The following is a 13,207-nucleotide window of genomic DNA, read 5'->3' as shown; positions in this document are numbered from 1 at the left end:
CAAAATTCATCGAAATTTCAGTGGAACTGTCATTTGCTAAAAATTTCCAAGTAGTCCTCCACTAATTTCAGACAAAAATTTCTAACAGCAAAGCCCAGAGTAATTCCATTTGATCTGAGTAGAAACACGTGTGGATTGACAGCTATCTCGGCTAATAGTGTAGCGGCTCTTGACCCGGGGTACATTATTTTTAAAAAATACGCGATATGGGGTTCTCAAAATAGCCGAGATGATTCATTGAAGCACGTGCTTTATCGCGAATTGAATTCCCCTGTACATGGGTTTGAACTCCATCTCTGTGCAAAATCAATTTTCAGTCACGTAGTATGAGAAATTATTTCCACTTTTTTTTATCCAATGCAAGTTACAATTTATACAATGTCTGGAGGTTGATCGAAATCGAAAAGCGGAAGTCCCCGACGAATTTCAGAGGCAGATTTACACGCGAATTCCCGAAGGATTAATCATCCCGAAATTAAGATTCGTGAGACGATTTAATAATTATTTTCGTAAAGTAGGTAAACGAGAGGTTTAAATAGTATTCACACGATTTTCGCAACACCTGTCGACCATCCAAATAGCGATTACGTAAGCCATTCCTAGTCAAGTTCACGGCGCGGTGGAGGTTGCAGAGCGTGATGTCATCGGTCATTTTCAAGCCAAAAAAATATGAAGTCACCCGAGAGTTTCTTATTAGCTGTTTAATCATAAATGATGTGAGCTTCGTTACAGGAATTTTATGTCAAGGTTGACATGAATACTCTGAGGATGTGACGATACATAAAACAATTTCCTATAATTCACATCAAAACCTCACAATTATGTGCAATTTTTCCGCATAAAATCAGCATCCGGTCCATGTTTAAAGAACTTCTGTTAAAAAATTTCGTCAAAACAACTTGATGTTTAAAAAATTTGAACAACTGGAACTTTGAAAAACTTGAAAAAAACTTTTAAAAACTCCCGGAAAATAATGCAAAAAATTGAGCGTTAATAACGCTTTAATACCCACGAACGAAAATAACGAAACGAAAAAAAAGCACAATATTAAATTCGCAAATCGTATCCAGAGTAAAAAAACATCGAGTTTTGATAACGAGTGATTTGACACAAATTCATAAGCATGAGAAAATGAATAACACAACTATTAATATCCACAACACAACAGAATATAACAAATGATCAATTATTTAAAGCACAACATTCGAAGCAATTCCTCAAATACTTCAGAGTACTTTTGACCTAAAAAGATTGAATTACTCAAAAATTCACTTTTCCAAAGTTGATTTAACCATATTTTTTTGACGAAGTTTTTCTGAAGAAAGTCGTTTTGACGAAGTTTGTTAGACGTGCTCCCAATTGATTCACAATTCTGGATTCAAATAAACCCGATCACAGCAGGACGCGTATTCGACAACGCTCAGACATGCTCTAAAAATATGAATCGTCTCCGGTGCCTTGGGAAGTGCAACTCCCCCGTCCTGTCAGTCTCCCTCGCACCTCTCCAACACCAAAAACAAATTATTTATAGACAACTCTTTTTTTCTATTACGCTCTTTGTAATGAATCGCATCGTCAGGAAGTTCCCAGTCTCACGATTGCACGCGTCGGACCGTTAACAAAATCCGCCTTCCGTTGGGTCATGCATCACCGGTCAACTTTTCATCCATCAAAAATCTGAGCAATTCCTCCGTGGCAGTTCACTATCCACTTCTTCCAACAGTGTATCGTATTTTATTGTCAAGTTGGCATATCGTCGCGCCGTTATACTCTTATTTTGTCGTCGTAAGCACTTACTATGACGGCAGTTAGACGAATGCCGCGTTGCTACCTGTAGCGCACACTAGTTCTCATTGTAGTGTAGTCTGTCGTGATGTGACAGTCCGGTTTACCCAAGTGTTTGCGGTTCAAGGTTTAAAATCCACGTGCCAATTATGTGCTCCCATTTTTTTCCAATACACACGTTTTGATAAGGATTCCAGTAGCGACACTACCGCGATATCCCATCGGATTTAATACATTCCAAGTATCAATGAAGTAGAAATGATTTTAGTGAAGCCTAAACCGTTGAAAACAAGAAAAGATGATCGTGATAAAATGTAAATCGTTATCACGAGAGCCAGAAGACAGTTCGCGATGTGTCTCTGAGAATATAAAAAGGGTAAAAGCATGTTAACAGTAACGTATCTCCTGTCGTTGCTGTTTCAGCGCGCTCTACAAGAGCAACGACCACTGCGTACATTTCGTACCGAGTTTAACATCTACGAAAGTACAACCAGCGAGGAACGCTACACCTCCACTACCACCCACTTCACCCAATCGCAGTAAGTAATCGCATTCCGTTTGAACAGCAAATTAAAAATTTGTAGAATTATTTCACGTGTGGAAATTTCGCCCCGGGTCTAAATCAGTTGTAGATCATAGTCTGAATTTCTTGATTAGACTTTCGAATCAGGATTTAATGAGATTCTCAACTGGTGGAGCGAATTCCAATCCTATTATGATTAGTTGGATCAGGTTTAATCAGAGGATTGGAAAGATCAGATTGAAACAAGCGTTACATTTCATAGATGTATTTTTTCCAGGAACATGTCACTGATCGAACTTTACTATACTAGAATAACCCTGAACACTAGTGATTTCCACTCCTGAAATTTGGCGATAGATTTTTAAGTATTAGATTAGAGATGGATCCCGAGAAATCAGTGACATTTTCCTGAAAATGAAAGCTTGCTTCTTCACGTTCTCCTTCAAAACTGATCAGTCCCTTATTCTACCCTGATTTGAGTTTCTACTCGAGTTAAACACCCGTAGAGCTGTCCCAAATAGCTTAGTTCAGCAAAGAATGCTTTAGAGTATAGAAAACCGTTGAAATTGATTCAGGTACTCAACGGAACGCCATGAGACGTCAGCGACGATCTCAAGTGAAATACAGCGTATGTCCTCGAGGGAATCGTCACCCCTCAAGAGGCCCTATGGTACAAACCACAGTGGTCATCTTACCGCGAATGGCGATGGTCCCGTACAAACGGAGATCGATGGTTGTCACCTTGAGAAAAATAGCAGTATGCAGTTTAGAGAGATAAGAAGTCTAAAGAAAATAAACAGATCAGAGAACACTAGCGATAGAGACAACATAATAGAGGATAGGGGTATCGTACATCCTGTGACGGGTGAGGTACTTACCGTTGGCGAAGCGATAAGCCTTAGGATACTTGACGTTAGGAACGGTAGAATTGCTACGTCTCTCGATGGAAAAACGAGTGTCTCGATCGAGGAGGCTGCGCGGTTAAATCTCATTGACGTTGATCTTGCCCATCGCTTGTTAGGACCATGCGGCGTCATCGAGAATGGCCGAAGGTTATCACTGCTAGCAGCTATTCAACGGGAATTATTTGATGCTGAACGTGGCGATGATAGAGTCAAGGTAACTTGTGTATCAACTGGTGTTAGCGTTGCAGATGCGATGAAACAGGGATTACTTGATCCAGAGACGGGACTATTTGTTAATGAGAAAGGGGAGAGAATGACTATTGAGGAGGCTTACAATCGTGGATATCTCGTGAGACTAAATACAACTGTTAAGATAAAACGTGGGGCCCTTGCACTTTCTGATGCCATTGCCCAGGGATTAGTTGATGAACGTACGGGTCAGATTATTGATAGAAATACTGGTGAGAGTTACTTGCTTGACGAGGCCATTCAGAGAGGTGTCATTGATCCTGATGTTAGAGAAGTTGTTGATGCTAAGAATGACGTTAAAATTACTATTGCTGATGCTATGAGTCTGGGGATTATTAATCCTAAGAGTGGGAGATATATTCATGGAATAACAATGGAAAAACTGTCGTTCAGAGAGGCTAGGAGACGGCAACTTATCGTTAAACCAATGACGCTCAAAGATTGTTGTGATTTGGAGATTATTGATGATAGAGGGAAAATTTCAAGTCCCGCACACAAGTATAAGCTGGGAATTCTAGAAGCTGTTACAGCTGGGGTTCTAGATTCTGATACAGTTAAATCGGTTTCTGACACAAGAACTGGTGAATTACTGACACTGTCTGATGCATTAGCGAGTGGTATTATCATTGCGAATAGTAGGTACAGAAATCCGAAGAATGACGAGGAGCTCTCGATTCCTGAAGCTGTTGATAGAGGACTGATAACGTCGGTAGCGCAGAAATCAATATTCGATATTGATGGATTCAAAGACCCAGTTTCGGGTGAATTCATCAGTCTTAATACAGCTTTGCTGAAAGGCTTGATTAGTCCGAAATCGGGGGGTTCGGTTGTCGTAGACTTGGTGACAGGGAGGACAGTTTCCTTTGGCGAAGCTACAGAGTTAGGTCACGCTCGTCCAGAAGTCATGGAGATGTTGAACAGAGGTATAGGGGTTACGGAAAATGGTCGGGAAGTTAGTGTACTAGAGGCAGTGTTGTTGAATTTGTTGGATCCTAAATCAGGACAGTTGTTAGATCCAAGAACGGGGAAGCCAGTGCCTTTGGAGGAAGCGATAAGACGAGGCTTGATAACACCTGATGGTGCTGCACTTCTTGCTAGTCTTCTGAATATTACGGTTACAACTCAGACTGTTACCAAGACAATAAAGAAATACGTGACTGTGACGGAGACTGGTGAGACAATATCGAGGGACTACAAAATTTCGTACAGGGAAGCTGTAGACAGGGGTTTGATTGACGAAAGAACTGGCGAGTTCACGGATCCAGATAGTGGTAGGCGAATTGATGTTAAGAATGCTATTGACGAGCGTCTGTTGAGTGCCCCCGATGTCAGGGAGGTCGAGAGACCCTCCCCCAAGAAAACTAAGGACTCTCCTTCTAAACAGATGACCTTTGAGAGCACTCTGTACGCCAGGGTTGGCGATGAGCCAATCCAGCGGCCTTCCTCACCTCCCAGGGCAATTGGAACTACAACTACTATTATTAGTCATGAATATGTACAGCCTACTAATGAGGTTAGCGCAAGCAATGTTTCAGTCTCTTCCCCTGAACCTTCTAAAATGTCTTCCAGTAATTCTCGAACTAATTCACGATCTAGAAGTCCCTCGCCTGTCAAACATATTACTACTGTTGTAGTTACTCCAGATTATGGTGATGAGGATGTAGATGATTTAGGTAGTAAGAGTTATTCCGAAGTGCGAAAAACTACAAGTATTATGAGAGAAGTTGAAACATTCATTGAGAAAGAATCTAGTTCGATGGAGAAGAAAGTATTCGAGCTGCCATCTGAAGGGTGGATGCTTGCCGATGCTATTAATCAGAGATTATTCGATCCTATCACAGGACTCTTTATCATTCCTGGTACAGACAGACTCGTTTCATTTGAAGAATGCGTTAAACTCGAAATCATTAATCCCGATTCAGCAGTCGTTATTGATCCCAATAATGGTAGGAAGATTTCGTTACTTAGAAGTTTAGAGAAGAATATTTTAGATTCAACCGGGCATTACACACATCCTCATAAAATCTCCATGAAAGAAGCGATCAACAAGGGCTTAGTTATTTTAGACGATAAGATGACAGATGTCGATGTGAAAAATTCTCGACTCATTCAGATTACGAAAGTATCAGGAAAACCGGATAAGGTTGAAGTTAGTGGTGTAGAATTGACCTCCGAGGGACAATTCACATCTGATCCGGTTCAGGTTACTCAGGGTGTCATTTATGATCCTGAAACAGCTCTGGTTATTTTCACTGAAACCGGAAAATCTGCTAATATTTTAGCAGCTGTTAACGAAGGTGCCTTAGAACCTGAAGCAGTAGTCGTTAGAGATCCTCAGACAGGTAAGGAAATCAGTCTCAGTGAGGCTGTTGACAAGGAAATCGTGGACCCACGAACGGGTGCTTACCTTGATAATACCGGTCGGAAGATTTCATTAGCAGACGCGGCTAAATTCGGTCTGATAGCAGTTGTGGGGACACCACTGGTGGCTGCTGCTGCAGCTGTCGAGGCTGTGAAGAAAGCCATGATCAAAGACCCGAAGACTGGTGAGAAAATCCCTAGGGAAGTCGCAATTGAACGCGGGCTAGTTACACCAGATCAAGTCATAAGTCATTCAGAGATCGTCACGACTAGTGTCACAATCAAAGATCCAAGAACAGGGAAGGAAATACCTGCAATGGAAGCTCTTGAGAAAGGACTCATAAAGCCAGACCAGATCAACAAGATGGTTACAAAGGCAGAACCAACGACAGTCTCTGTAAAAATGGCTGGGGATTCAAGGAATTCATCTGAGGAGGCCAATGACGTGGGACCAAGCATAACTGAAGAGACACGAGACAGCGTGACCACTGAACCGAAATACATGGTAACGATAGGGAAATCTCAACCCATTTCTCAAAGCCCTGAAAGAGAGGCAAAACCTATAATTCTTCAGAAAATGAGAAAGCGAATTGTTGAGCCCCAGGAAGCTCTAGACAGTGGATTAATTGACAAAGAAACTTTGCATATATTAGAGCCAATTATGGAAGAAGCTAGTGAATCTGTGAGGGAAGCTATAAAAAATAACAGAATCGATCCGAACAGTGGGAAGATTATAGACCCCCAGACAGGCGATGCTTTGACCATCAAGAAGGCTCTGGATCGAGGGCTTTTGGATCCAGAAAGCGGAAGTGTCCTAGTGCCTCTAGCTAAGAGCTTATCAGTCCCTGGTCTGTATAATCAAGGCCTTCTAGATCCGCACGAAGGCACAGTGATTCATCCAGAAACTGGCCAGCACCTTTCACTGAACGAAGCCATCGTCTGCGAAATTGTTGACCCACAATCACAACTGGTTCATCACGATGGAAATCACATATCGATTGAATCGGCGATTGCAAGAGACATCATTGATCCTGATAACTCCCTCATCCAGACAGAAGAAGGTGATGTCAACCTTGTTGATGCTGTCGAGCAAAATAGATTCGATACAACTGAATTCACGAGTCCCATGTCATTGCCACCTGTTGGAATGACTTTCCCAGTTGCCTTAAAACGTGGTCTAGTGGATGTATCGAAGAGAGAAGTGACTCATCCAATAACCGGTGATCATTTGTCTTTGGATGAAGCGATTGAAAAGGGTCTCATCATGTCCGTTCCACATCCAGCTGCACCTGATTGTATAGAAGTAACAAAAGCCGCTGAGGCTGGTCTTATAGACGATGATAAGGGTGTTTTTATTCATCCAAAAACTGGTGAAGAAATTCCTATATCAGAAGCCTTTGAATCTGGAGTTCTAATTGTTAAAGCGAAACCTGATGATGACGTGGTGACAGCTATCACGGAAACAATTACATCGTACCATACTATTACTACTAAAACTGTGCAGGTGCAGCCTGGTTATACTCTCCTAAATGCCAACGAAATTCAGAACACAAAAACTGGGGAAGTCATCTCCATGGAGGACGCTGAGAGACAGGGGATTGCCACAGACGAGTCTGAGACACGAGAAGAATTACCAACTAGAGATATTAAAATGGCATTCAGTGACGCAGTTGAGAGAGGTCTGATTGACATGAATGCAGGAACATTTAAAATTCCAGGAACTGACGATGTGATACCCATCGCGAAGGCTATAGAAGATGGAATCCTTGATACATCTCAAAGTTCAGTGACTGATTCCCCGAAGAAAGGCTCGACTACCAGCTTAACTGTTCTTGAAGCTGTTGATCAAATTTACGATGAGAAGACTGAGAAGTTCATCGATCCGACGACCAATAAATCGTATGATCTGACGGAAGCTATCGACGTAGGTCTCATAGAATCAGACTCTGTTGTCTACGATGTAAAGTCGGGGGCTCCAGTGACAACGGAGGAGGCGATTGAGCGAGGAATTCTCGATGCCAAAACTGGAAAAGTGAAAGATGCAAAGGGAAGTTCAATTTCTGTGGCGGAGGCTGCGAAATTGGGACTTTTAGCTGTTGTTGCTGCTCCAGTCCTCGCAGGTAAAGTTGTCGTTGACGCTATCAAGAACAGAAAGACAAGTGATAGACGACCAACAATGTCACCTGTTCAAGAAGCCAGTCCCATTCATCAGCAACAAGTCGTTGAAAGATCAACAGTGAGAGATGAATCGAAGCTTACGACAGTCACTGAGAAATTCATTCAAGCGGAGCAGATGAGAGCGAAGGAGTGGGAGCCAATTCAAACGACAATGGAAGAGGCTATCGATAATGATCTCATTGAACCTGCGAACTGCAGAATGATCGTTGGGCAGAGAGAATCCCCAATGAGTGTTCATGAAGCACTGGAACGACACGAAGTCCGTTTGAATGAGCAAGTAATCGTCATAGATCCCACAACTGTTTCTCTCCTCGAAGAAAGACCGCGATTCAAGATCGAAATCACACGGTACTTGACTCCAGAATATCTCGCTGACCAAGGTGTTTATGACCTGGAAACTGAAAAATTCTTGAATCCGTACACCGGATATCCGATTAGCTTCCAAGACTTTGTACTTGGCCTGGAGATCTTCGATCCCGACCGTGTTTACGTGAAAGATTTGTCGAGCAAGACTGATTCGTATGTATCCCTCCGTGAAGCAGTTAACCGTCCACTAGTCGACAGAAATCTTGGCAATATGGTTGATCCAAAGAGCGGCAAGAAGATTCCTTTCCTGGAAGCCACTAAACAAGGCCTTATTTTCCAACGAAGTCCCATAAACGAAGACGAATTTTCATCTCTGACGCTGCAAGAAGCGATAGAGTCTGGAATATGTGATTCTATGAGTGGTACCTTGCAGGATCCACGTACTGGTGAACATTTGTCAATCGTTGATGCAGTCGAAGGGGGCCTGATTGATGCTGAGTCCATCAGCATCCGTAATCCAGCGAATGATGAGATAATCCCACTCGCTGAAGCAATCGATTCAGGAATAGTCGATCTAACTCGTGGAGTGATCATCAACGTGGAAACGAGAACAGAGATTGACCTAAAAGTAGGATTTTCAAAGGGTCTCATTGTATCTGCTCTGCGTAAGCCCATTTCACTCGAGGCCGTCATCAACAAAGGCCTCTACGATCCTGACTCCGGACAAATTCAAGATCCAATGACAAAACAACCCATAGATATCGAAGAAGGAGTTCGCAGAGGAATAATTGACGCCTTCATAACAGAGTGCCAAGACACCAAAGCAGGCTCACTGCTTTCCTTGGACGACGCACTATCAGTGAAACTTATCAACCCAAAGACTGGAAGACTACGTGATACTAAAGCCGGAGAGTTGCTTCCTCTCGACGTGGCTCTTGCCAAAAAGCTAATAATCACAACGCCGTTTGTGCCTTCACTGATTGATGTTATAGTCCAAGAATATTACTCCCCAAAAACTGGTCTCGTCCTCAACCCCATGACTGGAGACGAGATGACTGTAAAGGCAGCATTATCAACTGGTTTTGTTGATGGTCGGATGATAGCTGTAAAAGACGAGAGGAAAGATGGAGTCGTACCTCTCCAAGAGGCCGGAAATTCAGGTCTCTTAGATCTCGACAAAGGGGTTCTAGTCTACCCTCATCCTATGATGCTTGACCAGGCGCTGGAAAAGGGTTACATCCTAAGTACAATGAAACCATGGACCCTTCAAGAAGCTCTAGCCCACCAGGTATACTCCCCAACAAGCGGAATGTTCACCATCGAAGGTGATCGATTAACCCTAGAGCGAGCGATCGCAAAAGGCCTCATCAGTCATGACAGTCCTTCTGTGAAAGATCCCAGAACTGGAGATGTAATTTCCCTGAACGACGCCATTAAACTCGGATTAATCGATCCCAAATCGGGCACAGCCTTAGATCCATCCACGGGTACAGCCCTATCCCTGATAGATGCAGTTGACCGCGGTTTGGTGGTTCCAGCGAAACGCAAGATTTCATTGCCTGAAGCGATCTTCAAGGGCTTCTATGATCCAAAAACAGGACAGTTCACTAGCTTCGGCACAAAGGAGAAACTTCCGACGGATCGCGCTATCAAAGAGGGAGTCATCGACCCCACATCAGCTATCGTCAAAGACCCTAACGGTGATGTAATCACGTTCTGCAAGGCCATTGAGGCTAAAATCATTGATCCAAAGACTGGGACAGTAACCACAGAAGAAGGAAAGTCTTTAGACTTCCAAGAGGCGTTTGAACAAGGCGTTCTACTTGAAGCCAGAAGACCAATGAGCTTCAGTGAGGCTGCACTCAAGAGCGTTCTCGACGTCAAAACAAACTTGTTCCTGGATCCAAAGACTGGAGCTTATTTGACAATAGCTCAGGCCATTGATCGTAATCTGATCGACGCTGGTTCAGTATTCGTCCGGGATAGTAACGTGGGAATCTCTCAGAAAACAAGTCTCCCTGACGCGATAAAAACAGGACTGATTGACGGCACCACTGGACGAGTCAAAGACGTAACAAGAAACAACCTCGAAGTATCTCTGATTGAGGCTTATGAACTTGGTCTGATTGTCGATAACAAAGCACCGATATCCGTCCAGCGAGCGATCCACCAAGGTCTGTACGACGACAAGACCGGGAAAATTATTGATCCCAGCAACGGTCGAGCAATTACTCTGCACGAAGCCATGCGAATGGGCATCATCAATCCCAAATTAGTCTGCTACTGGGACAAACGGGGAGAATCTCTCCTGTCCCTCGCGGAGTCATGCAGGGCGGGCATGGTAGACAGGCGTTCTGGAATGTTCAAAGAACCGGGCGCTCATTACCCTATTCCTCTTTCGCTAGCCCTCCAACTGGGGTTGATAATCGATATTGAAAGCGCCGGTTTTAGCTTGTACGAAGCAGTTCACATGAAGATGTACGATGCTTCGACTGGCAAGTTCACTCATCCTTCGAGTAACAAACGACTCACATTATCCGAGTCCTGTCAGGTAGAGCTGATAAATCCTCTCATCTCCATCGTTAAGAATACCCAAACGGATCGGTATATTCCGCTGTCCGAAGCAATTGCCGCGGGCATTGTTGACGATATTCGAGGGACGTATGCTATTCTTGAACTTGATGAAGTCATGGACTTGAAGGAAGCTAAAGACAAAGGTTACATCGTTCCGTCGCATAAGCCACTGTCAATTGAGGAGGCAGTGAAGTGCGGATTGTACAGGGGAGACAGTGGCAAATTCGTTGATCCATCAGCCAACGAGTTTCAAGATTTGGTTCAGGCTTTCAGTTCAGGTCTTTTAGATCCGGACACAACTGCCCTGAAGGACGCCACTTCGGGGCAGATAAAATCTTTGCAAGAGGGCATCAGTGATGGGACGGTTGATGCCCCTAAGGGGCGCATTCTCGATCGTAAAACAACGCGTTCGTACAATATTGACATTGCGTTAGAGCGGGGGTTACTAGTTAATATCGATAAACCGTTGATGCAACAGACACAACGAAAGACGTCTATCGAGCTTCAGAAATCGGGAGTCAGTAAAGGTGTCAGAGAATGTAGTATCGAGGAAGCCGTACGGTATGAGCTTCTAGACCCAGCGAAGTCGTTAGTTAAAGATCCAAAAAGTGGAAAGTTTATCTCTTTGAGCGAAGCGTTGAAACACGATGTTGTCGATTCTTCCAAGAGAGGAACATTCGAGGCCCAAAGTGGAAAGTTACCTCAGCAATTGATTCGTTTCGAAGACATTAACGTTTATCTGGCAGAGCCATTGAGCCTAGACATAGCTGTGGAGAAAGGCTATCTGATTCTCGAGACGGCAAAATTGACAGAGCCAAAATCAAACGAAGAATTGACTCTGAAGGAGGCAGTAACTCTCGGTATAATCGATCCCGACTCGGCCCTGATTAAAGACGTTAAGAAGAAAAAATTAGTTAAACTACCCGAGGCATTCAGAAAGGGCATGATGGATGGTGAAAAGGGAAATGTTTTGGACACCGAAACATCAAAATTATATACCCTGAAAAAAGCCGTTGAGACTGGCTTGTTGACAACCCAAAAGCGTGGAATACCGTTTATTGAAACCCTACAATTTGGCCTTTACAATCCCACAACCGGTTGTTTCAATGATCCATTCATGATAACATCCGTCGTAGATCGTAAACCCTTGACACTGAGTGACGCGTTAGAGTCAGGCTTAATAGATCCCTCCACAACCGTGATTAAAGACCCCGTTAATGGAAATATATCGAGCCTACTTGAAGCCATAAATGAAGAGAATGTAGATCCCATTGCTGGAAGATTGCGCAATGATCCTGATGACAAAGACCTTGACTTTGTGGTAGCCTTGGAAAGGGGTTACGTACTCGCAGCTGAGGCGAGGGTAAGTCAACGTTTTATCCCCAAAACCATTGTTTTCTAATAGCTTGTCAAAGCAGGTTACGGTTTTTTCTGCATTTTTATATGATTTTTGCTTCAAAATTTTATACCTTTTGTTTTCTTACCCTTATACAATGACACACAAGGGTTTTCCTCATTCCTGACTTGAGAGAGAACGATACTCAATCATTGACGAGCTTGGTGGCATGGTCCTTGCATGGACCTACGACGTTTCGTTGGCATGAGAAGGTCGATCATCGCGGCCATCGGCTTTCTGAACTCAAATCAATATGTACCATCATCTGCCACTTTGACATTTTACCACACTCTACCCCGCCCCCTTATCCGTTATGAAATTTTGGATTTTCAGTAATGAAATTTCTTGGAATTTCAGTCACAAATTTTGAACAGTGCATTGAATTCAATTTAGGGGGTGAATTAACGATAGAATTTCAAAATCGAGTGAGTTTTAATCAAATTTATATGATTTGTGTTTATATGAAACATCCATTCAGTACCTAATTGCAATCATTTAAAAATTATAGAATATATTCACTTGAATTTTCATGAGATAATTGAATTGAAATTTACAATTCAATGAAATTCTAAATGTTTAAAAACTCGAAAGACGAGAATTTCGAATTGAAACATCCATTCAGTACCAAATTACAGTTTTCAATCAGTGCAAAATTCAAGAATATATTCATCAGAATTTTCTTCATTTCTATCAATTTTCAGGTCATAATTGAACTGAAATTCACAGCTTCCATTAATGTCTTTATGAAATTTTGGATGTACAGTTACGAAATTCCTTGAAATTTCCTTGGGACGGTTACTCACTAAAAATTTCCAAAAAACGTACCAAAAATTGCAGCCAAAAATTTTCAACAATGCATTGAATTCAAATCAGGGGGTAAATCAACGATAAACCCCCTGATTTGAAACGACTGAGATTTCAATGAAATTC

The 13,207-nt window shown here is 42.7% G+C and overlaps 1 protein-coding gene across 14 annotated transcripts in view; it reads left to right on the top strand.

Moving 5' to 3' along the window:
* The window catches only part of LOC107041857 (dystonin), a 183,055-nt gene that overhangs the window by 138,638 nt on the left and 31,210 nt on the right, over window positions 1-13,207 (top strand). For 10 of the 14 annotated variants that reach the window (XM_029126349.1, XM_029126344.1, XM_029126352.1 and 7 more), the window contains exon 1: window positions 3,396-12,244. The exons of 1 other annotated variant lie outside the window; for it this stretch is intronic. In XM_029126349.1, coding sequence (XP_028982182.1) covers window positions 3,467-12,244 — 8,778 coding nt within the window. In that variant the 5' untranslated portion in view covers window positions 3,396-3,466. Of the gene's footprint in view, window positions 1-2,208; window positions 2,325-2,883; window positions 12,245-13,207 lie in introns of those variants that run through there. 3 more of the 14 variants (XM_015262654.1, XM_029126355.1, XM_029126356.1) reach the window with 3 other exon arrangements.

This window comes from Diachasma alloeum, unplaced genomic scaffold (genome assembly GCF_001412515.2).
Source record: "Diachasma alloeum isolate Michigan unplaced genomic scaffold, Dall2.0 Dall_scaffold_00179, whole genome shotgun sequence".
Taxonomy (NCBI): Eukaryota; Metazoa; Arthropoda; class Insecta; order Hymenoptera; family Braconidae; genus Diachasma; species Diachasma alloeum.
The sequence above is the reverse complement of the archived record's forward strand: the minus strand, read 5'-3'. Positions and strand labels throughout refer to the sequence as shown.